General features: G+C 44.2%; 1 protein-coding gene across 3 annotated transcripts in view; it reads left to right on the top strand.

The window, feature by feature from the left end:
• The window catches only part of SLC4A11 (solute carrier family 4 member 11), a 143,740-nt gene extending 134,725 nt beyond the window's left edge, over positions 1–9,015 (top strand). For all 3 annotated transcript variants that reach the window (XM_063309600.1, XM_063309599.1, XM_063309601.1), the window contains 3 exons: positions 1,892–2,087; positions 4,655–4,824; positions 7,801–9,015. In XM_063309600.1, the coding sequence (XP_063165670.1) occupies positions 1,892–2,087; positions 4,655–4,824; positions 7,801–7,864 (430 nt within the window). In that variant the 3' untranslated portion in view covers positions 7,865–9,015. The remainder of the gene's footprint in view (positions 1–1,891; positions 2,088–4,654; positions 4,825–7,800) is intronic.
• The last annotated feature ends 17,662 nt before the right edge of the window (positions 9,016–26,677 follow it).

Here is a 26,677-nt window from a genome sequence, read left to right as displayed (position 1 = left end):
CATTTCAGTTCACTGATGCCCAGAATGTCTATCTTTAATCTTGACATCTCACCAATAACCACATCCAATTTGCCCTGGCTCATAGATCTTATATTCCAGGTTCCAATGGTGTGTTGATCCTTAGAACATCGGATTCGCCGTTCACCACCAGCACCATCGGCCGCTAGCCGTCCTTTCGGCTTTGAGCTAGCTGCGTCATCACGTCTGGGGCTAGTTGAGCTCATCCTCTGTTCCTCCCCAGTAGCATTTTGACCATCTTCCGACCTGGGGGTCTCACCTTCCAATGGTATACCGACATATCTCTGGTTGTATTGATCCATTTAGTTTTCACGGCAAGAATACTGGGGTGGGTTGCCATTACCTTCCCCAGGGATCGCATTTAGTCTGACCTCTCTGTCATGACCTTCCCGTCTTGGGTGGCCCTTCATGGTTTAGCTCATGGCATCATTGAGGTGCTCAAGCTCCAGCACCACAACAAGGTAACGATCCTTTGCTGAAGATTGCTGGATTAATTCTTATCTAATCTGCACTTCAGTGGGCTATAATTGGCCAGAGCTGTAATGGAGGCTTAGGAAAAGTGATGATGATGAACATGGTGGTGGTGGTGACGGAGGAGGAGAAGTGTGAGCAATCTGTTGGGCCAGGAGACAGCACTTAAAATGTGTGTGCTGTTTGTATGTGTTGGGGGGCAGACGAAAGCCACAGTGGACAAGACAATAGCACAAATTAGGCAAAGTCATGTCATATATCTGGGCACTAGACTATTTTAATTCATTCCCATGACATTTTGATATAATTGTTAGAGTTTCTTTGGTGTTTTCTTTTAACAACCAAAGCAGATAAATCTTTATTACAATCATAGGCCAGCGTAGGGGGAAAAAACACATTAGACTAGTTTTAGAGTGAACGATACGTTTTTTACGTGTTTCTTACCTCAAAGTGATGGGAAAGCACTGGTTTTCAGCAGTTGTGCTCAGAGGGGGCTGTAGAAGTTAGAAGAGAGGGAGAGAGAGAGAGAGAGATGGAGGGCACAAGTACAATCCTCACTTTTAAAAATGTACCAGATAATAAATAAATCCACTAATGTACATAAAGCTAATTTCTGTTTAAATTACCAGCATGGGCCTTTGGTTCCTAGAATTTGTAAAGTGTGTTTTCCATAATCTGCTAAAGAGTTGAAACTCTTAGTTCCTCGTTATAAATAATGCTAAATGTAAATTATTTTGTTTGATCCAGAAGTTGATCCCACATCTGGCTCCCTTGAGCAAGGAGATTTTAGAAGAGAGTTCCCTGCCTGTGTCTTTGCTGAGCTGAGCTCCTGTTTCTTGGCTTGTCCTATTTCTTTCTTTTTTATTTTCTTTTGATGCTACAAAAAAGAAAGGGAAACATTGGATTCTAAAATTGGGTAGGGAAGGATTAAAAAGCGGAAGGGAGCTGAAGTGAAGAGATAAAAGCTTAGCAGCCTGCAGAGTCTAAATTTCTTTTAAGCTCTGAAGATTGGAAGAAAGTAAAGGAAAGCACAGAATGTTAAAAGAAAATGTGTTAGCTGTGTGCCATGGAAATGGAAATTTCAAGACATTTCCCCGCTTGCTGGTCAGAGGAGGAAAGTTCTGTGTTGTCCTCCCTGAACAATAGAAATCTGGTTTAATTCATACTGGTTCTAACAGTGTTTTCAAAAATCTTCTTTGTGTTTTTAAAGGCTAGAAGCTTGCTTAAATAAGATCAAAGCAAAAGCAAAAAAGCAGGACATCACTAGACTTCCTTCATCTGCAAGTCATCATTTGAGATCTCGCCCATCCAGAGATGGGTGTACAAGGCCCTTATCAGCCTTTGCTGTGTTATCTTGAGCGTGAACTTCTCCAACACTGATTTGACCTTTGTCCCTGGCTAGGATTGTGAGTGTGAAGGAGACGCGTCTGACAACGTTGGTGGCCAACTCTTTGGTGGGCCTCTCGCTCCTGCTCCTTCCCTTCCCACTGCGGCTGATCCCGAAGCCCGTCCTCTATGGGCTCTTCCTCTACATCGCCTTGACCTCCATCGATGGGAACCAGCTCTTCGAGAGGGTGGCCCTCTTGCTAAAAGAGCAGGTAAATGGCAGGGGTGGAGGGCTTGCCAGCTGGGCCACACAGGATAAGGAGCGATGATGGTCGCGCTGTTTTCTAGATGCCATTTCCTGAGGAAGCTCATAATCATGAGTTGATTGCCTCGGGCTGGAAAACACACTGTTACGTCGCCTCTGATTGCCTTTTATGATCTCGCTTCCTTGCTCACACCCTGCTGGGTGCCTTGAATGTGCTCCCAGTGGGGTTGCTAGCAGAGAAATCCCAGCCTTGGAAGGGCCTGGGCTGTGCCCTTGGATTTTCTGCAAGGATAGGCAGGCCAAGCTCCCATGGCTTTGTGAAGAAGGGGCTTTGAGCGCGGGAACACCAGGGGCTCCAGGCCATCTGGACGTTCCACAGATTTATACTAGAACTAGGGCTGTTTCTGTGGCACAGAATACCCACTGCAGTGGGCATTGTTGGCATGAGGCCAGGAGGCAGCTGGTGCGGGTCATTCCATACCACCGGCTTGGAAAAGGTTCTGGCTGAAAATCGAGTCACACATGTCACTGTTCGGGGCCTCGGATTCTTCACAGAAAGGGGGCCCCGTTGAAATTCTCCCACCCATTTATCTCTCTCTCTCACACACACACACACACACACACACACACACACACAGACAATCTGTGATGTATGTGAGGAGTTATATTGTGGAGGGAATAGGGAATGACCTTGAAGGATGGGAGGACTGCTACCAAGGCAGTGGTCAGATAAGCAGAATTTGAGCCTGGGTCACAAAGCTAATTTGAGAAAATGTCTCAGACAAGCCCCTCCCTGGTTCACATGAAGATAAAGGGAGGGAGGGGGAAGCACATTCAGGCTTGCAAGACTCTGTTACTACAGATGTTACAGTAAAAGTAGTCCTGAGCTACCTGGCATTGGTTTCTTAGCCTGGTCTACCTTGCAGGGCTGACATGGATGGAAGGATGTACAGACATTCTCAACTGTATGCGGATTGGCTAACCTGACCTACATCTCCAGTTGCAAAAACAAGGAGCAGAATGTTTTGTTCTCTAAAGCTTTCCTAAAACGCTGTGATTTATTATTTACTTGAAACGTTTGTATAGCTACCTGTCTTAAAACCAAACCCTGGGCGGCTTACAGCCCAACAATTAGAACAATATATATAGCTAAAACAAAAACCATTAAAACCAAAAACAGAGAAGACAGGGAAAAAGGGGTTATGCTCACCCAGTGCTTTCCTCTCTCTCTGCCACCTAATTGCAACTTCTCATTCTGCATTGGAGGCTGATTGTGCATGTCTCCTGAAATTTAGGAATGACCTAGGAGATGACAGTGGACCTGTGCCCATTGGAGAAAGAACACTGAAGATTTTAATTCTGGACCTAGGCCTTAGATTTCTGCTGTAGGATCAGACCGGTCTGATGAACTCTGATGCCTCCAGCCTCATGAATGCAATAAAAATCCATTTCATTTGGTAGCTTCAACCAGGAATGATTGGGTTCTCCCCTTCTCCTCCTTTGTTACAAAGAGCTCCTATGACACGAGGGGAGAAGATTGATGCATTTTGTTTCCCACGTGGCCTATTCAGTTGAGGGTCCTCGCAGGAACTTCTAGTTAAGAGGTTTCCTTTCACAATTTATCTCCTGTGGAGTGATGATATTATTAAATGGACAGTTGAAACTGTATGTTTTGAGTCCAGAGATAGACCATAAGTCAGAAAGTTTCAGAGAAAACAACAACTTCATAATCTCAAAAAACCCGATTTTATGCTAGTGATGATCTGGACTGCAGATAAACTTTCTTTTGGTCTTGACTAAAGTTCTAATTTCGTAATGGTTTGAAGTGAAATACTCCTTGTTTTGAAGGATCTTGAGTCCTTCAGTCCTGTGACTTGGTGTCTCAGATTTCTAGCTGGTCCAGTCATATCTCCTATTACTTTTAGACTCTCTACAGTCACATCCAGAACTTGACAGTTCAACAGAGCATCAGATTGAAGTTGCTTGTTTCAGTTTCTGACTATTCTGGGCAGATTGATTGACTGACTGACTGACTGACTGACTGACTGACTGACTGACTGACTGATTGATTTGGCCACCCAACTTGCAAAGTGACTCTGGCTAGCTTCTTGGATGTAAGCATAAAAAAACCAAAGGGATTAAAAACAACAAACACCTATAACCAAAAAAAAAAAAGGAACAGAATAACAGACTAAATGGATGATAGAATAACTGAGGCTGACCATTGTGTAGACCATCGTAGAACTGCTGATTCTGGACAGGTTCATCTTATCCTCTGGACCAATACCCATTAGGTCATCATCACATTTATCAGTAATTTCATTTTCCCATCTGGAAACTCTGGGAATTTGAAGTTTTGCTGGAAAACAAATGGAGGAGTGAGAAACGAGTTGGAATCCTCCCCAGGTTATAATTCCCCGAATTCTTAGGAAGGAGGCACAACAGCCGAAATCTGATCATATCCATGCAACTTTGGATCTGAGAGGGTTGCCACTTCATTGTATGTCATGCAAATACACCCTTGGCTACCGCCAAGAGATGCTTGCTGCGTGCTAACAAGTTTGTTCCTTCCAGACTGCCTATCCTCCGACCCATTATATCCGCCGAGTGCCCCAAAGGAAGATTCACTACTTCACCGGCCTGCAGGTCCTGCAGCTTCTCATTCTCTGTAGCTTTGGAATGTCTCCGCTGCCCTACATGAAAATGATTTTTCCACTCATCATGATTGGAATGATCCCAATCAGGTAAGATCTTGGTGCATTGCCCTCCTTTGCAGATCTTGCTTTTGGCATGACAGGGTGGCTGGAGATCCACGCTCTTCCAGGCTTCATTTTTCTGCCACGTCTGGGCTCTGTGTTGGGTTACATCTTCTGCCTGGCCTGCTGATACGTAGTGGGCTGCGAAGTGTTTGAAGCTTGAAATGGCCGATTGAAATTCAAAACGGATTCCTTCCACGTCACCAGAATGGTTCTGATACTTCTTCGATCAGCTTGGGAGCGCTCTGAATTCAGAGCAGCCAAATTCTTGAGGGCAAAACAACTATTTCAAACTCAAACAGGGTGTGGGGTGAATAATTTTGAATATAAAACGTTTTATTTAGGTATTAGCTATCTACCAATAGAAGACAATATCTGTAGCTCAGGGTTGAACTGGGGAGTCCTTGGTGTTCCCTGAGCTTGGTTGTTTTATTTATTTATCAAATCTTGTCACAGGGGGTTGTTTGCTTGCAGATGTTTTGCTACCCAACTAGGTAACCTAGTTGGGTAATGAAACGTCTGCAGGAAAACAACCAAGTTCAGAGAACACCAAGGACTCTGCAGTACGAGCTGTCTATCCTAATGTTCATTCAGGACTCAAGGCAATGTATGCATCACTCCATGTTTTTTCCCCACAACCCAGTAAAATGGGTTGGGCTGAGAGAACGGCCCAAAGCCACCCTTGGAGCTTCTACACCACACTGGCCTTCCAAGGAATTTGGTCTTCTAGCTTACACATACCTAGGTTTATATAGATTTAGACATCACTCCTTCCTCAAGTTTCCCTCACAGCAACAAACCTAGGATGAACTGAAAGGGAAGACTGGCTCAGAGTCAACCCATGTGCTTCCATGGCTGAAGATGCACCAGGAGCTGGGTCTTCCCAGTGCCAGTCTTAACACCTCCACCGCTCTCCCACATCAGCTCAGTCCTTCCTGGTACCGTTGGGAACTGATCTGTCAATTGGGATCAGACATCTGTATGCCCCACCACATCTAGAGACCTAACAAGGCCGTTCGGTCTTCCCAATGGTGGACCTTTTGAGTTGAAATTCCCATGATTTCCAGCCAGCCTGGGCAAGAATATCCAGGAAGGGGTGGGAGGAATACAGGACTGGTATCCCAGCCCCTCCAGAAAACAGCGGCTTGGGGAAGGCTGGGCAAGTGGAACAAATTCTCATGGTTTTCGGAGATGCTCCTTTCCCAGAAAATTCTACCTAAAGACGTTGACTTGGTAGTTTTAAAAGACCAGGTTCAGCTGAGTAGCTGGAGATGAAGGGCTCTGGGGCCAAGGGGCATTTTGTGATGGCTGATTTTTTTTTTTTTTTTGATGATGACGATGAAGACTCTGGTGGCTCCTCTCGGCTGCTGTTCCTCCCCTTTGACCACTGTTTGCTTTAGCATATCGTTTGGAATCTATCTCAGATTCACCTTGTGGATCTTTAGTACTAAAAGGCACAGAACAATGACTGCAAATTGCTCTGATCCAACCAAGCTTTCTCCTTAGAAACTTTTCAGACACGACGGGTTGTTGTATTAACAGCCACGTAATTGAGTTTGAGAAGGTGGTGCTGGTGGTTTTAAGAAACTCAAAACCTTGTTTGTAGCTCAGGATTGGAGTGTCATGTTATAGTACTGCAGATGTCTTGAGGGAGGTGGGTGGTGACGAAATTTGAAATCTAACTAACTAACTAAAATGTTACCTAAGCAGGTGATGAAATACCTGCAAATGAAAAACTATGCTCAGAGAACTAACTAACTAACTAAATAAATAAAATGTTACCTAAGCAGGTGATGAAATACCTGCAAATGAAAAACTATGCTTGGAGAACTAACTAACTAACTAAATAAAATGTTACCTAAGCAGGTGATGAAATACCTGCAAATGAAAAACTATGCTTGGAGAACTAACTAACTAACTAAATAAAATGTTACCTAAGCAGGTGATGAAATACCTGCAAATGAAAAACTATGCTTGGAGAGCTAACTAACTAACTAACTAACTAACTAAAATGTTACCTAAGCAGGTGATGAAATACCTGCAAATGAAAAACTATGCTTGGAGAACTAACTAACTAACTAAATAAAATGTTACCTAAGCAGGTGATGAAATACCTGCAAATGAAAAACTATGCTTGGAGAACTAACTAACTAACTAAATAAAATGTTACCTAAGCAGGTGATGAAATACCTGCAAATGAAAAACTATGCTTGGAGAGCTAACTAACTAACTAACTAACTAACTAAAATGTTACCTAAGCAGGTGATGAAATACCTGCAAATGAAAAACTATGCTTGGAGAACTAACTAACTAACTAAATAAAATGTTACCTAAGCAGGTGATGAAATACCTGCAAATGAAAAACTATGCTTGGAGAACTAACTAACTAACTAAATAAAATGTTACCTAAGCAGGTGATGAAATACCTGCAAATGAAAAACTATGCTTGGAGAGCTAACTAACTAACTAACTAACTAACTAAAATGTTACCTAAGCAGGTGATGAAATACCTGCAAATGAAAAACTATGCTTGGAGAACTCCCTCAGTCCTACTTACTCAGAACAGCTGGGTTGGATTAAGTCAACACAGGGAAACCCACCAACCGCTCATGGAAGCAGCCACCCTCTCCTGTTCTTGGTCCATCGGAAACTGATAGGTCTATTGCCTCAGAATATGGAAGATGCATTTGCCTGCCAGGGTTATCAGCCATTCACGCATTATTTTCTGTGAATTGGTTTAAGAACATGGTAGGAAATTTGCACCCTTCTGCAGGCTATTCTACCACAGTTCTCCTCATCCTTGGCTAGTGGCCCTGCTGGTTGGGGCGGATGGGAGGGGGAGTCCAGTAACATCTGACTCATCCCTGATCTAGACTGAGCTATTGGAAATTCGCATTGGAAGTTCCCACTCTCAAATGAAGAAGACAAGACTAACCGCACCCCTTTTTCCCTTCTTTTGCTCAGATACAAATTGCTCCCCAGCATCATCGAAGCAAAATATTTAGATGCCATGGACGCAGAGCACTAACCCTGACGATCTGGATTCTTGCAACGGTTCGTAGCTCTTTTCCGCCTTTCAGAATGGAAAGCGAGCGGCCGAGTTGCGTGTTGGAAGTTGTTTGTTTTTGAACCTCTGTGACTTCTGTACTGCACTACAACTACTACCCAAAGTTATGATGCTGTGGACCAGCCAAGTGCCCAAATTTCAGGGCGGGAAGGGGGAAGGAGGCGAGCAAGGCCCTCCCCTTTTTTTTATACACACTTTGGATCCCTTTGCAGGCTCCCCTTTTAATTGGACATGAGCTGTATGCAATTTGGAGCTTCGTCTTCAGCCTCTGGTTGCTCTTAACACCGGTCTTCTTCTTGATGAAAGGCACCCTGTGTGCAAGGAAGTGGTGGAGACACCAGGATGACTGCAGTGGATTTTCTGCATCCCCTTCTATCAGGGGCTTCACCTGTGGCGGTCGGCGGGAGGGGGTTTCGGCCCAAACCAGAATCTTGCAGAAGAAATCCAAACCATCTTTGAGGCTGCTTGGAATGGTGGCTTTCCTGAGCAGGGTCTCTTCAAACGTGCATTATGACTTGAGTCTTTCCCCCTTCCCCCATGTTATAGTACTACTTCTGTGTACATATATACATAGCTAATCGAAATTTGTGTATATATTTTGCATATAAATATCCTGGATTTCAATGCCTGTTCTTTCCAGAGACTGCAAGGATTTTTGTGCAATCAGTGTTAACTTGTACTGTAACTGCCCCTTACCTCCATTTCCCTGGTTTTTTTCCATCTTTTATTCTTACAGCCAGCCATTTGGTTTCCTTCCTTGTTTACATGGATTGCTATGGATATTTGCCATTCTTTCTTCGTTCTGCCCTTTAATTCCCATCTCTTTGGATGCTACTGGCGTTGGGTTTTAATGTACGCCTAGTTGGAGGCTGTGGGGTTTCGGAAGCGTTAGATTTGCCTGGGTCAGCCTTTCGCAGTTTGGTGCCTTTAAAGTATGCTGGGTGATCAACTCCCATCATCCACAGTTGGCACACTGTTAGCTGGGGAGAATGGGAGCTTTAGTCCAAGACCATCTAGAGAACTCTTCGGTCTGATCTCGTTGCTTGTTGTAATTTCTATCGTGGGCTTCCCTGTTTTCTCCCACGAAACTTCACATTATATTTCCGGAATGATGTTCCTGTTTGTAAGTTCTCCTAATTATCACTTGTTTATTCATTGGGCTGTTTTCTCCCTTTTCCCCCCCTTTTAAGTCTTGCAAAAACAAAAGAAAAGAAAGAAAACCCATGTTATACTTGAGATCAGTGTCTGTTTTCTCTCCCTTCCAGATTTCTTCTTTCCTGGATGTTAACCCCCCCCCCCCCCCGCAACCTTGAGGCAGTTCCCAAAATATGAGAGATTGATAATAAAAGCGGTTGGCCTTTAGATCAAGGTTTCAGACACCAAACTCAGAGAAGGGAGCACAGCTACCCTGGGATCATTTGCATGATTTAATCTTCTCCCATATATATATATTTAAAAACCCCAGTGGATAGAAAACGAGATGCCAGAGAAAAGGATTCTGGCTACCCTTCTTCCTGACATCTTGATATGTGATACGGTGAATTGGGCAGCTGCGGGGGCAGCAGCAGAGTTCAAATAATGCCATCCCAGATACAGCCCCCTGCAGTCTGAAGTGATATGGGTCATCTCATTGATGGTGTCAACCAGATCTACAAGCTGTGGATGAATCAAGCTCAGGCCGAATAGAAACACAGGATTTGGGCCTTCAGCAAAGGTGTCCCTTGGAAAGCTGCCCACCGTTGAATCGTTCAAGTGTTCATTCAAGCGTGTTCCCAGCAGTTTCTCGTGTCCAGCTTTGCAAAACTACGAAGTGCTCTCTGCTAATTGTCCCTTTTGCCTGTATATTTTCATACCAGCCTCTTGTTTCATTGGAATGGTGGAGAGCCTGATCAAAGATCTCCTAAAACTCCTTCCATTCATTGTTCTATGTAGGAACTGGTCACTCACCATTCCTTCCATCTTGTGTCAAGGTGATGTAGGATCTACAGCAGTGTTTCTCAACCTTGGCAACTTAAGATGGGTGGACTTCAACTCCCAGAATTCCCCAGCCAGCCATGCTGACTAGGGAATTCTGGGAGTTGAAGTCCACCCATCTTAAAGTTGCCAAGGTTGAGAAACACTGATCTACAGGATGCAGTTTGTAGGTATGTCCGTCTAGGGGTCTCCATGCAGGGAGTCAAAAAAGAGTGTAGCCTCAACCGAGTGATCAAAGCCACCATTTTTACTTTTTTGATCTCCTCCATCCTTCCATGGACACTTGGCTCTGTCACACCTTCTGACTCAGTTTAGGCAATGCAGCTTCTACTTTTGTAGCTGACTTGATCTTTATTTAGGTTGGCTGTTTTTTTTAAGGATCAAATGGGGAGCAAAAATGGCAGCAGAGTATCAAGATTCTCTGTAACATACAGTACAACTTAGTGGGGTTGTGTCTTAAAACATGAGTTTCCCCTTCCCACCAGCCTTTGGAAAGGCAATAAAGTGAGTAGCATGCGGACATTAGGGGAGGGGGGAGAGAAGATTAAGGCCATCACTTTCATTGGCAACCCCTAGTTTATCGTTGGGTGCAGCTCCTCCCAGTCTTTTGCCCTCCTGTGGAGCCAAGAGGGCAATGAATCCAGATGCCCACATGGGATGCTTTGGGGAAATGAGAACCGGGCAACCACCTGTTTTCTTGGAGGAAAGATTAAATGTGGCAACAAAATCTCCCTTTTTTTTTTACGTAATGGGAATGAACCACTATTTCTGAGCCATTGCAACTCATAGAGTCTCATTTTGTCGTTGTAGGTCAGGGAAACCTTTTAAAATAGATTGGCACTCCTCTCTCTCTCTCACACACATCCCTGCAGCACGTTGATAGCAAATTGTAATAGGCAGGGTGGAACAGGAAATGAACACAGATAATAGCCAAGGTAAATGAAGTTGTAATTGCTGAACGAAGCATCTCACTTTCCTTAGGTATGTAATCCTAGTTTAAAAGAGCTTTTTGCAGCCTGTTTGGGCTTTTCCCCCATAGTCCTGGGGTGAGATCTTGTGCGCCATACAGGTCCATGGAGGCTGCTGGTTATCTGTCCAAAAGGAGTTTTTTAAAAAGCCTTCATTGCCAAATGAACGAGAAGAAACATGTTCAGCACTCTCCAACATGCTTAGTACATTCCAGATTTTGGGGGTCACCCCTTGTCCTCCAGTAATCCCTAGCCAGCATAGCTTGTGCAGACTAGGAATTATGAGCCTCTCACCCAGCTCATTTCAAGGCACCAGCCAGTTTGGGGAATGCTGATGACTTGGACCTTCTTCGTTGAAAATTGCCCAGCCTTCCCTGCGGTCTGCTCCTCATTTTCAGATCTAGTTGCATCTGTACCATCTACCCAAGGGGACAGATGATTCACTGGGCAAGGCGTGGTCTTCTGCCTGGGAATTCTGAGACATGTGGACTTCAACTCCCAGAATTCTCAGCAACAGCCCTGCTAGTTGGGGAGTTCTGGGAATTCAGACATCTGGAGAGCTGGCCCAGTTGGGAAACACCACCGTACTTGGGGATTGCCCAAGCCCAGCAAAGTCTGTGGGTATGGAGTTGTTTCCAGTTAATAAAAAAGCTGAAAGTCTTACATACTTGACCTTTGGACTTCTGTATGGTTAAAGAGGGATCAGGATGGGATGTCTCTTGGTTAGAAAGAAGGAAGGCAATGGGATTTTCTTTTGCTCCTCTTTTCTCCTTTAAAGCTGCAACCCCCCACCCCCCCACCCCCACTTCCCAATCTCCTTTTCTCAGTCCAGGGCACCAGGATATAGATTAGCAAAGGATTTATGTCTGTCCTTAGACTGGACAAATTCTGCACTTTAATACCACTAGGAAGGTTAAGCCAGACAGAAAGTAAATGCCAAATGCTTTTATTATTAGCTTTCTGTGTAGACTGGTGTGTGGTGTGCATTTGGGTAGGGTGTAAAAATCTTGCCAAAAGAAATGGATGCTAGAAAAAATAAGAGAAATATTTTGCTGTTGGAAGAAGCTAGGAATTCTGTGGGCAGTCTTCTCAGCTCCCTGGACGTGGCCGCAGTTGGCCGAAACAGGAGACTTCTAAAAGAAATGGGCACTCCAGACTTACAGGTGATACCCACTCCCTTATTTCTGAACACACAGCAAGAGTTCAGGTAGAACATTTTCTGGAGGGACCTAAAAGCTACGGATGGGATACTTTTTTCTCCCCAGCATTCCCCTCTGTGCCCAAGTGGAAGTCGTTTAACATCCCACAACGCTCTGGAATGGTGCTTGGCTGGGGATTTGTATGTGGTGGCTTTGAGATCCAGCCCAGCTGGGTTATGCTCTTGCCCCTAGACAACTGGTCTGATCGTACCTCCATGAGGGGCTCATGCTTCAGAGCATCCTTCACCTCCTTGTTCAGACTGCCTTTTTCCCCAGCTGCAGCCGTTGGACGTCAGTGGTCATGCTGATCAAGAAGTGCCTCAGCATGGTCTCCACTTGGCTCCCAAGAAGAGCTGGATCTATGAACAGCTTGAGGCCATTCTCAAGTCCCCCCTGCATATTGGAAAGCCTGTAACACATTCATTATTTTGACAGACAGAAGACTAGATTTCTGCGCATAGTGCTCTGGCTTCTCTTAAAAGGAGGCTGTTGCAAAAAAGGTTCCCCTTGCTGTGCCATGGCTGCAGGCACTGAAGCAGAGCATAAAAACAGGACATGGATGAACAACAACAATCAATTTTCCCTGTAAATCTTGCCCAATGTTGTGAGCATCATTGTTTCCTGATTCAAGGACTTGGGAACATATATCATTCTCATCTCTGTTTTTCATCATCCTGGAGGTCCAGGAATAGCATGTCTCGGCAGGCTTTTTAAAGTCCAGATTTCTTTTTTGAATTGCTTGCCAGGCCAGGCCGGGAATAGAATGCATGTTTCTGGAGGAGGAGGAGGAGAAGGAAGAGGAGGAGGAGGAGGAAAAGAGGAAGAAGAGGAAGAAGAAAAGCGGAGGAGAAATGTTACATAATGGGAAGAATGTGACATCTGTTCTTATTCTAAACATTGGGCAAGACAAAAGAATTCAGCTTAAGCAAAAAATGGATGGAATTAATTCATTACAACCATCCAGATGTTACTGCCTTTAGAAAACTACGCTCCTTTAAGGGTAGTTTTACACTTTATACTTAACTTTGTTGAGGAACAAAGACTTGGTACCCCGTACAGTTCTGTACAGAATTCTTCTTGTTGGGCAGCTGAGATTCACCCTTTTGCTTAAAGCAGGTTTACTCTGGAAATTTCCTATTCAGACCCACTCTGAATTCTGCTTCCTCCTCTAGCTAGATGTTTGAAGATGTACGTGTTTGTCAGTTCTAGTCACTGGTGTTGGGTAGCCAATTTTCTTGCATTTGTGATGGGTCTGAAGACAGGGAACGTCAGGAGTGTGGATGTGTCTGCAGCAAAGTTGAGGCAGAACTGAGGTCCGTCTCACCTTTGCCAGCGTTGCCAGTGCAATTTATTGGGATTATGGAGTTTCTCTGTAGGAAACAAGCATGGATGGAGATGTGAGCTCCAGTGGACTCTTAAGTCCTCCACTTGTCTCTTAAAAGTCCTTGTGGAAATGTGGCAAGCTGTTTGATATTTCAGGTTGGGAATGAAATGTCAGGCCGTAAGATGGCCATACTTAAAATTATGATTATTAAGGAGAACATCAGAACTATAAATGAGTTCAACAAAGAATCTTCTGGGTGCCGGCAGCCATGGGGTTGTAACCAGAGGCTTAATGGCTTCAATTATTGGGGATTTCTCTTATATCTTTGTTACAAAGGTAGGTTCCTGTTCAAAAGATGGTGGAACACCCCAAGTGATAGCTGTTCTCCTGACACAAAATGCAGATGTTCAGAGACAGGGTGCCTCTGAATTATTAATGTGGTGAATATGCTTTTTGTTGTTGTTTATTCATTTAGTCGCTTCCGACTCTTCGTGACTTCACGGACCAGCCCACGCCAGAGCTTCCTGTTGGTCGTCAACACCCCCAGCTCCCCCAGGGTCGAGTCCGTCACCTCTAGAATATCATCCATCCACCTTGCCCTTGGTCGGCCCCTCTTCCTTTTGCCCTCCACTCTCCCTAGCATCAGCATCTTCTCCAGGCTGTCCTGTCTTCTCATTATGTGGCCAAAGTACTTCAGTTTTGCCTTTAATATCATTCCCTCAAGTGAGCAGTCTGGCTTTATTTCCTGGAGGATGGACTGGTTTGATCTTCTCGCAGCCCAAGGCACTCTCAGAATTTTCCTCCAACACCACAGTTCAAAAGCATCGATCTTCCTTCTCTCAGCCTTCCTTATGGTCCAGCTCTCGCAGCCATATGTTACTACGGGGAACACCATTGCTTTAACTATGCGGACCTTTGTTGTCAGTGTGATGTCTCTGCTCTTAACTGTTTTATTGAGATTTGTCGTTTAGCTGCAAGCCAGCTTTTGCACTTTCTTCTTTCACCTTCATCATAAGGCTCCTCAGTTCCTCTTCGCTTTCAGCCATCAAAGTGGTATCATCTGCATATCTGAGATTGTTAACGTTTCTTCCAGCAATTTTAACTCCAGCCTTCGATTCCTCAAGCCCAGCATGTCGCATGATGTGTTCTGCGTACAAGTTGAATAGGTAGGGTGAGAGTATACAGCCCTGCCGTACTCCTTTCCCAATCTTAAACCAGTCCGTTGTTCCGTGGTCTGTTCTTACTGTTGCTACTTGGTCGTTATACAGGTTCTTCAGGAGGCATACAAGATGACTTGGTATCCCCATGCCACTAAGAACTTGGCACAATTCGTTATGGTCCACACAGTCAAAGGCTTTAGAATAGTCAATAAAACAGAAACAGAGGTTTTTCTGAAACTCCCTGGCTTTTTCCATTATCCATCGGATATTGGCAATTTGGTCCCTAGTTCCTCTGCCTTTTCTAAATCCAGCTTGTACATCTGGCAATTCTCGCTCCATGAATTGCTGAAGTCTACCTTGCAGGATCTTGAGCATTACCTTACTGGCATGTGAGATGAGTGCCACTGTTCGATAGTTTGAACATTCTTTAGTGTTTCCCTTTTTTGGTATGGGGATATAAGTTGATTTTTTCCAATCTGATGGCCATTCTTGTGTTTTCCAAATTTGCTGGCATATAGCATGCATTACCTTGATGGCATCATCTTGCAAGATTTTGAACAGTTCAGCTGGGATGCTGTCATCTCCTGCTGCCTTGTTATTAGCAATGCTTCTTAAGGCCCACTCAACCTCACTCTTCAGGATGTCTGGCTCTAGCTCGCTGACCACACCGTCAAAGCTATCCCCAATATTGTTATCCTTCCTATACAGGTCTTCTGTATATTCTTGCCACCTTTTCTTGATCTCTTCTTCTTCTGTTAGGTCCTTGCCATCTTTGTTTTTGATCATACCCATTTTGGCCTGGAATTTACCTCCAATGTTTCTAATTTTCTGGAAGAGGTCTCTTGTCCTTCCTATTCTATTGTCTTCTTCCACTTCTGCGCATTGCTTGTTTAAAAATAATTCCTTATCTCTTCTGGCTAACCTCTGGAATTTTGCATTTAATTGGGCATATCTCCCCCTATCACTGTTGCCTTTTGCTTTCCTTCTTTCTTGGGCTACTTCTAGTGTCTCAGCAGACAGCCACTTTGCCTTCTTGGTTTTCTCTTTCTTTGGGATGTATTTTGTTGCCGCCTCCTGAACAATGTTGTGAACTTCTGTCCATAGTTCTTCTGGGATCCTATCTACTAAGTCCAGTCCCTTAAATCTATTCTTCACCTCCACTGCATATTCCTTAGGAATATTAGTGAGCTCATATCTAGCTGATCTGTGGGTCTTCCCTAATCTCTTTAGTCTGATCCTAAATTGTGCAATAAGAAGTTCGTGATCTGAACTACAGTCAGCTCCAGGTCTTGTTTTTACTGACTGTATAGATGTCCGCCACCTTTGGCTGCAAAGGATGTAGTCAATCTGGTTTTGGTGTTGTCCATCTGGTGAAGTCCATGTAGAAAGCCGTCTCTTAGGCTGTTGGAAGAGAGTGTTTGTTCTGCAGAGTGAGTTGTCTTGGCAAAATTCTATCAGCCTATGAACTGCTTCATTTTGTTCTCCCAGGCCACGCTTACCTGTAATTCCAGGTGTCATTTGACTGCCCACCTTAGCATTCCAGTCTCCCGTGATGAAAATAACATCTCTTTTAGGCGTGTTGTCCAGTAGGTGCTGCAGATCCTCATTGAACTGCTCTACTTCAGCTTCTTCAGCATCTGTGGTTGGGGCGTATATTTGGATCACTGTGATGTTAGATGGCTTGCCCTGAATTCGAATTGAGATCATTCTGTCATTTTTTGGATTGTATCCAAGCACTGCTTTAGCCACTTTGCTATTAATTATGAAGGCTACTCCATTTCTTCTGTGGTCCTCTTGTCCGCAGTAGTAGATCTGGTGGTCATTTGATGTGAAGTGGCCCATTCCAGACCATTTCAGTTCACTGACGCCCAGAATGTCTATCTTTAATCTTGACATCTCCCCAATAACCACATCCACTTTGCCCTGGCTCATAGATCTTACATTCCAGGTTCCAATGGTGTGTTGATCCTTAGAACATCGGATTCGCCGTTCACCACCAGCACCGTCGGCCGCTAGCCGTCCTTTCGGCTTTGAGCTAGCTGCGTCATCACGTCTGGGGCTAGTTGAGCTCATCCTCTGTTCCTCCCCAGGAGCATTTTGACCATCTTCCGACCTGAGGTCTCATCTTCCAATGGTATACTGACATATGTCTGGTTGTCCTGATCCATTTAGTTTTCATGGCAAGAATACTGGGGTGGGTTGCCATTACCTTCCCCAGGGATCGCATTTAGTCTGACCTCTCTGTCATGACCTTCCCGTCTTGGGTGGCCCTTCATGGTTCAGCTCATGGCATCACTGAGATGCTCAAGCTCCAGCACCACGGAAAGGTAACGATCCTTTGCTGAAGGGTGAATATGCTAACACATGGAAATTTACATGCTTTTAAAGGTGTCCATCTGAGCATCACTGGGCATAGAATTAAATGAACAGCTTGGCATCTAAATTAAGTTTTAAGCCTCGTGCTTAAAATCAGATTGATTTTGAGACCATCTTGAAAAGCACTACTTGCACTGATTTTCCTTTTATTACTACTATCTTGTCTGTGTTTGTACAAGCTAAACATGCATTTACATGTAGCTCAGACTTCAGTTTTGTTAGGCTGTTAAGAGCAGCTGTCAGACAGTCACCCATTCCCTATCTCGCCGTATGTCTTCCCAATCTTACACAACAGTCTTTGTGTTTAAAACGTTTGATTTTATGTCTGGGGTGTGGATTTTTGTCCGTGCTCAAACCCCATCTCATCACCGGTGCCATTTGACTAAAAGCCCCATGACACAGGGCAAGTAAATTGATTTAAGATGTTTCCAAAGAGAAGGTCGATCTCTTGGCTTCATCTAAAGAACATTCCTTTCTACAGCTTGCTCCTCTCCCTATGGAGAAGGGGGGTGACCATCAAGAGACATGGCTTCTTTCAATTCCAGAATCTCTGTTCCCCAAGCAGATGGACTTCCTGCAGATAGCTATTGTGCTAGCTAAAAAATGTTAGGCGTAGACAGTGTTAGTCACAATGGGAAGCAGCTACGACATCCAGGGATGCTACAGCTGTCAGCTCTGCTTAACTCGCCCTTCATTTGAGTGTTCGGTCCTTTCTCTGACTTGGAATACTGTATAATTGTTGGCATTATTGCTGCGCTTTGTGGCAAGTGGGCCAAGCAGGTTCCCCATCAAATGGCCCAACCGTGGACTTTAAACATTGACTTTTCAAATGGCTGAAAGCAGGGTTTTCATCCATATATCTTTACACAAGGGAGATGTGCCAGCATTTAATTTTGCCCTTGCTGTGTTGGGTAATGAAATGTCTGCAAATGAAGAATTGGGCTTGGAAAGCTCCAAGAACTCCACGGGATTGAAAATAAATGTTTCTTAGCTAGGGTTGGCCAAAAAACCCCCCACACCTCTTTTTCAATGAATTATTTTATTTTTCTTTTGGATAAAAGAATTGCTTCTTGGGGAAACAGTGAAAAATTCCTTTATTTGTATAAGGAACCTGGTTGTATTTTAATAAAGAAAATAAAAAGAGATCTCTCTGCTCTTGATGTAAAAATTCTTTGTTTTTAGACCAGGGGAGAGAAATCTTCAAAAATTGCTTCAACGGTTTCTTGTTCTCCTGTTTGTACAGGGGTTTCCTGAGCGTTTTCAATGAGGTGGGGTGCAATTAAGGAGTTTTCTTAATTTTTGCCTTGAATTAAAGAGAAGAAAGTGAAGGAAAAAAGAAATAAAAAAGAAAACGAGAAATACACAGTACATAAGGGTTTGTCAGACGTGTATATAGACATACATACATATATAAAGCTTTATCCAACAATTTCAATAAAAGAGGACCATATTTCATTGTAATTGTCCATTGTTTTGGATTTCCTGGGTGTTTTCAACACAATGACCATGAAGGAATTTTCTCCATTTTAAGAAGCTCACATTCATCACTCTAACCATGTTTATGCTGTTCCTCCAACATTTCTCCTAGCCAAAGGAAGCTGGTTTGCTGTTTGTTTGCTCTGCTCCCCTATCTGACCTTATTTCCATTTATTAGCATCTTTTAAATAATAAAAAGTGAATTAAATTGACAGCTAGCTTTCTGCAAAGCAGGCAGCGGTGCCTGGTATTTTACATCCACAAAAGCCAATCGCTTCTGGAGAAAATGAAAATAAACTGCTGCAACCAAAGATTGGCTTGGAAATGTCCCCTTCAGCCAAGAGGGTAGCTGGGAGAGAAAAGAGTCATCTTGATTTGCCCAGATAAGTGGCAGTCGCTAGCCAAGCATAGCTGAAGTAGGTTAGGACTTGGATGAAAGACCACTAGGAAATCCCAGGGCTGGAGGCCAGACTGGGAAGCTGAAAAAAAATCCCTTTGGATGCCCTTTCCATGGCTGTGTTCAAGGAGTCCATTTAAAACAGTGGCTACCTTTAATCTGAATTGGGAGACATCAGGGAAGGGGATTGAAGGGATAATGGAGAGCAATTTCAATTTGTGTTCTAATGACGGGTTCTGCCATAGGCCACACGCTTTTTGTCAGCAGTTTGGAGAGTGTGCCCACGATGTGCCCTCCAATTTCCAAAGTGTCCCCCCCAACCTTACAAAGGCCAGCTGTGTTCTTGAAGGAGGGCAGAGGCACTGTTGCCCCTGAGCGCCATGGAAAGCAAGACCATAACAAGGTCCCCAGGAGGGTAGTGATGAAGATCCAGGGCAGTGTTTCTCAACCTCAGCGACTTTCAGATGTGTGGACTCCAACTCCCAGAATTCCCCAGCTAGCATGGCTGGCTGGGGAATTCTGGGAGTTGGAGTCCACACGTCTTAAAGTTGCTGAGGTGGAGAAACACTGATCCAGAGACTGGAGGACCTGCCCTTGGAGGACAGGCTGAAGGACCTGGGGATGGAGGGGAGACACAATAGCCATGTTCAAATACATGAAGAGAAGCTATTGAGCAGATGCCCAGAAATTCTTTTATATCCATGGAAACTAGGATCAGAGATAACGTGTAAGTTGCAATAACCTAGATTTTGCTTAAATAGAAGGGAAAATTCCCTGATGGTAAATTGTGCAGAATTGTGGAAGAGTCTCCCTACAATACGAAGGCTGTGGGTTCTCCATCTCTAGAAGCTTTCAAGAAGAAGCTGGAAAGTCACCTCTCAAGGATGGGAAGTGTTAATCCTCCTTCCTCCTATTTTTCCCACAACAACCACCCTGTGAGGTGAGTTGAGCTGGGAGAGAGTGACTGGCCCAAGGTTACCCAGCTGGCTTTCGTGCTTTTTAAAATTGCTTTTCCTGCACTTGGAAGAGGGGTGTACCAGATGATCCTCATGATCCTTTCCAACTCTGCAATTCTATGCTTCTGATAGTGATGCACTTTCGGAGGGAGGGAGGGAGGGAGGGAGAAATCTTCATTCATAGGCATGCATCAGCATAGAGGTATCACATGCTTCTGATCTCATTGTCATAAATATGTACTGTAGGTTGGGTATGCATCCCATCCCAAACCAAGGTTAACCAAAAATAGTTGTTATATTCACAGATATAACAATATAATAAAATATATAAACATATAAAATATATAAAACAATATAACATTATAGTAACATATATACATAAACAATTATTATAACATATATAACAATATTACCCAGCATGCTGGCTGGGGAATTCTGGGACTTGAATTCCACACATCTTAAAGTTGCCAAGGTTGAAAAACCATGGTTTAAGGCTAGATGGGGAAACTTTAAAAAAAAAAAATCTTGGAAGTAGTTCATGCAATCCACTTTTTTTTTTTTTTTTAAAGAACTTTATTAATTTTCAGAGTATAGTTAAAATACAGAATATAGAAAAGATAGAGTACAGAACTCAAGAAAAAAGAAAAACTATAAAAGTGCAACACAGAAGCAGAAGGTGATCTCTGACCTTCTCCAATATGGATATGAATACATTTACAAGTATGATCTCTTACCATTAGTTAACCTTAGTAACATTATTTCTATCAAATCAAGCCATTTAATCATTGAAATCCAAAATCAAACTTCATTTTTTTCTGACACAAGCAAGTAGTCTAAAAGTGGTTGCCAAGTAGGAACAAATCCAGAAACGGCATTTTCTCTTATCAACCCTGTTAACTTGGCCACTTGGGCCAGCTCCCTCAGTTTAATCAGCCAGTCCTCCACTGTAGGAATTTGTGGTTCTTTCCATCTCTGTGCATATAAAAGCCTTGCTGCTGTCATCATGTATCACGGCAAAGTCCCAGGCTGTTTCTCAAGCTGCTTCTCAATCAAACCCAAAAGGAACAGTTCTGGGGTTTTTTTTTTTGTATGTCCACTTTAAGAATCTTTTGAATATTAGCACATACTTGATCCCAATTTTTTTGGCCTTCTCACAAGTCCACCAGAGATGATAAAAAGTTCCTTCACCAAGAGAACATTTCCAACAAACATTCGTTACTCCATTACACATTTTTGACAGCTTATCAGGAGTTAAATACCAACAGTACATCATTTTATAAAAACTCTCTTTTAAGTTAGAACTCAAAGTAAATTCCAAACCTTTATTCCACATATTCTCCCATTGCTCCAACATAATACTGTATGCAAAATTCTTAGCCCATTTAATCATGTATTCTTTAACCTGTTCATCCTCTAAATTCATCTATAACAACATTTTATACATCTTTGTGGTAATATGTTCATCATGTATACGGAGTTCCATTTGAGATTGAGTTGTTTCACTGAAAAATTTAAAATTCTTTTCATCCACTTTAAAGCATTCTGACAGCTGCACATATGTGAACCAATTACATGTAAAACCTTCCAACTCTAACAGTTCCCTTGTTTTAAGCTTCGGTTCACCCTCTTCGAAGTTTAACGAATCTTAAGCAACTTGTTCCTCCCACATTTTAACTTTAGAGTCCCCCTTTGGGGGGAGACGGGCAGTGACAGAAATTTGAAATATAAATAAATTTTCTCTTCTAACATATGCTTCATGAGGTGACAACCACAATGGTATATCAGGAGACAGTCTTGCTTTATATTTATTCCAAACCCTCATTATGGGGCTCATGCAATCCACTTCCTGACTGTTGCCAAGAAAATTACGGAGATGGCTCCATGAAGGCCCATCGCCTTGAGGGTGTCTTTCCCTTTGATAAGGCTCAGGAGAAGAGAAGAAAAGGGGTTTCCAGGCAGACAGAGGAGGAGGCCTGGGTCTGTTCCACAGACAAGGGACGACAAAGCAGAGTGCTGTGCTGTAAATAGGTCAGCCAAAAGGCAACCTTTTACTGCAGGTACAATACTGCAGTTTAAGATAACATCCCATTTCTCTGCAGGGGTGGGTGCCATGTAGCACTATAAAAGTGCAATCATTCCACTGCTAAAGCAGAGGAGAGCTGAGGCAGCAGAGAGGGGGCTGTAGGCAAACATGGGACAGCAGGAATTATAGCCATGCTTCCTGCTTTCCCACAGGTGACTCATCTCCGCAACGCAAGCGGGGGAAGACCTCCGCCAGAAATCAGTAATAAGGAAGGGGCTGACGGAAGACAAGAGCGTTTGTTCCATTATACACACTCTGTCCATCTTATTCCATTGCACACAACCCATTATGTTAAGTAGAGGTGTGCAAAGAGTACAAGGGGGCATCATTGAAATGTTCTTTTTCTCCACAGTGGGGAATCCCACGCAGCTCAGAATCTGTCAGGTCGCTCTTTTCCAATTTGGTAGCTCCTGGGTGTTTGGAGATTGCACCAGGCGATGCCATAATATTTCCAACGACCCGGATGCTCCCATCATTTGTTCATCTTCTAATGTGCCCTGAAGACTGCTTGTCCATAACAAAGGGCTCTCCCCCACCCAACACAGTATTTTTGGTGAATTTTCTATGCTGTTCCTGCTTGCAGCTTCTCTCCAAAGGTAGAATGAAGCTGCCACCTACAGTTTGCAGGAAGCAAATGTCACCATTTGTCAACAGTCTACAAAGTCTGCCCGCTAAGCAAGTCATATCCAGGTGGGTTTGGGTTGCTGTCAAAGAGAGAGGGAGCCACATTTAAATTATGGAATTAATGGGTGGATGGCGGCAGGCGGGTTTCCCAAGGAACAGCTGAGTATGTCTTTTTATCACCAACCTCGGAATCAATTTACACCAAATTTTCTCTCCATCCTAATGTGGTGGTCATAGTTCACAAAATCCGCCAGAACTGTGTTGGGCTGGGGCCACTATGGGAAATGCCACACGGGGCTAGGAGATGAATCCAGCTGCTGCTGCTGTTGAGGATGTAATAAAAAATCAAAATGGCATCCCCGTATGTCCTTCACATATACAACCCATATGAAAATGGGGGGGGGGGGTAAATTGTGTGATTCAAACTGCCATCTTGACTTTTTGACCCCCCTACAGAACTTCCTTCTCTTGTTATTTGGAAAACCGGCCCCTAACCAAAAATGACTGCTGCATTTTTCAAATGAGAGATGGAGAGGGAGATGATGGAGAGGGAGAGGGAGATGATGGAGAGGGAGGTGAGGGAGAGGGAGAGGGAGATGATGGAGAGGGAGAGGGAGATGATGGAGAGGGAGGTGAGGGAGAGGGAGAGGGAGATGATGGAGAGGGAGGTGAGGGAGAGGGAGAGGGAGATGATGGAGAGGGAGAGGGAGATGATGGAGAGGGAGAGGGAGATGATGGAGAGGGAGGTGAGGGAGAGGGAGAGGGAGATGATGGAGAGGGAGAGGGAGATGATGGAGAGGGAGAGGGAGATGATGGAGAGGGAGGTGAGGGAGAGGGAGAGGGAGATGATGGAGAGGGAGAGGGAGATGATGGAGAGGGAGGTGAGGGAGAGGGAGAGGGAGATGATGGAGAGGGAGAGGGAGATGATGGAGAGGGAGGTGAGGGAGAGGGAGAGGGAGATGATGGAGAGGGAGAGGGAGATGATGGAGAGGGAGGTGAGGGAGAGGGAGAGGGAGATGATGGAGAGGGAGAGGGAGATGATGGAGAGGGAGGTGAGGGAGAGGGAGAGGGAGATGATGGAGAGGGAGAGGGAGATGATGGAGAGGGAGGTGAGGGAGAGGGAGAGGGAGATGATGGAGAGGGAGAGGGAGATGATGGAGAGGGAGGTGAGGGAGAGGGAGAGGGAGATGATGGAGAGGGAGGTGAGGGAGAGGGAGAGGGAGATGATGGAGAGGGAGAGGGAGATGATGGAGAGGGAGAGGGAGATGATGGAGAGGGAGGTGGTGGAGAGGGAGAGGGAGATGATGGAGAGGGGGAGAGAGGGAGATGGAGATGATGGAGAGGGAGAGGGAGATGATGGAGAGGGAGGTGGTGGAGAGGGGGAGAGAGAGGGAGAGAGATGGAGATGGAGATGGAGTTATCCCTCCATGCCCATTATGCAATTTCCGTTGGGAGCAAGCAGCAGCATGCAAGATGCAGAAAAGGAGTAAGGAAGTGTGAAACACAGAAACTAAAGATATGGGGTAAGAAAGAGAAATATAGCTAAACCTAGTTTACATGAACAGCATTCACTCTGCTTCAGCATCACTTGCCAATTCTCCTTGTTGCTGCCACATCCGAACACTGTTTCATGCACAGCCTTTTATTCTTTCAGCTTCTCACCTTAAGTCTGCCAAGTTCTCTATTCCAACTTCATTCCATCTATTTCTGCAGACATGCCCAATTCTCACTTCCATATAACCAAGTGGGGAGAAGCAGAGTCTACACAACCATCTTCTCTTCCTTCAAGAAACATTCATTCTTGGCAACTTCCCATTGTCTTCCTACCAGCATGTGCCCATCTGAACATTTTTCCATCTATCTCCCCATCTTCACAAAATTTTCTAGCAGGGCGCAGAAATTCATCTGTTTTCTCCAGTGTTTCATTGCTTAGGCATAACACGCCATTATTTATCCCAGTTTCCTTGTCAAACATAGCTGTCTGCTCTTTGGTACATCCCGACACAGATTCCTTGAAACCTTATTTAATCTACTTAACGTTTGTTGCAAATGTTTAGTAGATTAAATAAGCCTTTATTCGGGTTCCTAACAAAAACTGTGGCATTGTCTGCATCCAAAAGTACTTGTCCTTTCATGTTCTCAACCAACATTTCTCTGATGCCACCACAAGTTTTCCTGATACATTTATCCATAACTCTATTAAGCAATCAAAAGGGACATCATGCGACCTCACCTTTCTCCCCATTCAGCAGGAACCACTTGTTGAGCAATCCATTTATTCTCATGTCCACTTTACTTCCATCATTTGCTCTCCTCACCAAACTCACCCAACGACCTTCAACTCCACGTTGGCAGAGAACATTCCAGGACTCAAGCCTACTCCCTTAACCTACTGTTTTTCTAAATCCACAAATGTACAGTAAACTGTCTTTCTCACCCTCAGCCTTGTTTTTACCCCATCTTGGTGCCATGATGGAAGTGGTCTGAAGAAGGGTGGGTGTGGCACAGGGCGGGTATTTCATTATTCTTCCATCGTTGGGCATGCAATGATCTTGCTGCACTACCCAGGATTTTGGAAAAGCCACGGCCATCCTCTACTCATTTTATGGCTTTGCCTGTTGCTGAATGTTCCTTTGTAAAAACGGTTCTTGGCTCACCTGCAGCTCTGCCTTGGAAAAACGGAGTGAAGTTTGCATGGAAAGCGAGAGACTTCAGCCATTAATGAATGTCCCAAACAATTGCAGAATAATAGCCTACCGTGCATATTACTTTCTCATTAAAATCCCTGCACAATATTAATGCTACTACATCTGTTGGCAAGGGACCCACTTGTTAACTTTACCGCCCAAAGAGCAAGTGGTGGATGAGAGGGGAAGCTGGGCTAGGAAATAAAAGATGCCTATCTTCCCATTGGGAAATATTTAAGGATTTTGATAGATTGTTTCTGGGAGGGAGATTAAAATAAGGAGGTCCCACCCTCCAGCAGCAGGGTGGAGACAGATACTTTTAGGTTTGCAGATCCACCTCAAGGAAAAATCTTCTTTCTTTCAGCATTTGCATTACAGTTTGGGATAAACAATGATCTCACTAAGTACCCATCCTGGATTTAGATCAGCCTCCAGAATTCCCAGGCAGCCTCATTTGAGAGGCGCAGACCCAGGATCATGGGAACATAGGGTTGGAAGATCCCTTGAGGCCATTCAGCCCAACCCCCTGCTCAGTGTAGGAATCCAAATTAAAGCATCAGAGGCAAAACACTGTCTGCCCTCTGCTTCAATACATCCATTCAAGAGAAGCCCACCATCTCCGTGGGTCTTGGGTTCCCCTGATGTCAGCCCTGAAAGGTAGACCAGACCAAGAAACAGACACCACGTAGGCCTAGAACTACTTTTATTAAAATGGCTATAGTAACTGAATCTTGCAAGACTGAATATGCCTCCCCTCTTCCCTCTTTTATGTTCTTGAGAATTAGGGGGTGCCTGTCTGAGACATTTTTGTAAACTACTCTCTTCATATGGGCATAAGCCACATTCATCTGTTTGTTGACTTGGTAATGGATCTTCCCTCTCTCCTTCAAGGCCATCTTCTATACTTGTCGTGAGTGAGGACAATACTGGTGTTGCTCAACCATGGGGACTTGAAGAGGTGTGGGCTTCAACTTCCAGAATTTGCTGGCTGGGGAATTCTGGGAGTTGAAGTCCACACCTCTTCAAGTCCCCAAAGGCTGAGAAATACTGCTCTATACTCTCTACACCTGTTGAACTGCTCTTATTTGAGGAAGGTTATTGTAACATTCAGTCGGAATTGCCTCCCAGTGACTTAAATGTACGATGCCATTCCCTACACTCTAAAAGGAGATCCTAGACTTGTTGATCTGTTTGTCTGGACAATGTAGATGTCTCCCCATCTCACAAAGGTGACTGTATGAGATATGCAAGAGTTAAAAACAAATGCTAGCTGTTCCTCAGCCCTGGATCTCATTCAAACACCCTTGCCAGAAGAAGCTCTTGAAGCCACATCTCGGTCCAGAAAAGAAAACAGAAGCGATGCTACCTTGCAGACCAAATTTACTGCAGGCCCTTTACCTTTTTGCTGTGCCATGAAATTCTAGGTGCCTTCCTAGAAAGCAAGGGAGGGGCTGTGCCATTCAACGCACAGCAATTTGAACATCCTCATTTCTCCCTCTTTCCCTCCCGCCCCAAATCATCAGAAATAGATATAATGAAAGGCTTCTGTG

Source organism: Candoia aspera, chromosome 8 (genome assembly GCF_035149785.1).
Source record: "Candoia aspera isolate rCanAsp1 chromosome 8, rCanAsp1.hap2, whole genome shotgun sequence".
NCBI classification, from domain to species: Eukaryota; Metazoa; Chordata; class Lepidosauria; order Squamata; family Boidae; genus Candoia; species Candoia aspera.
The sequence above is the reverse complement of the archived record's forward strand: the minus strand, read 5'-3'. Positions and strand labels throughout refer to the sequence as shown.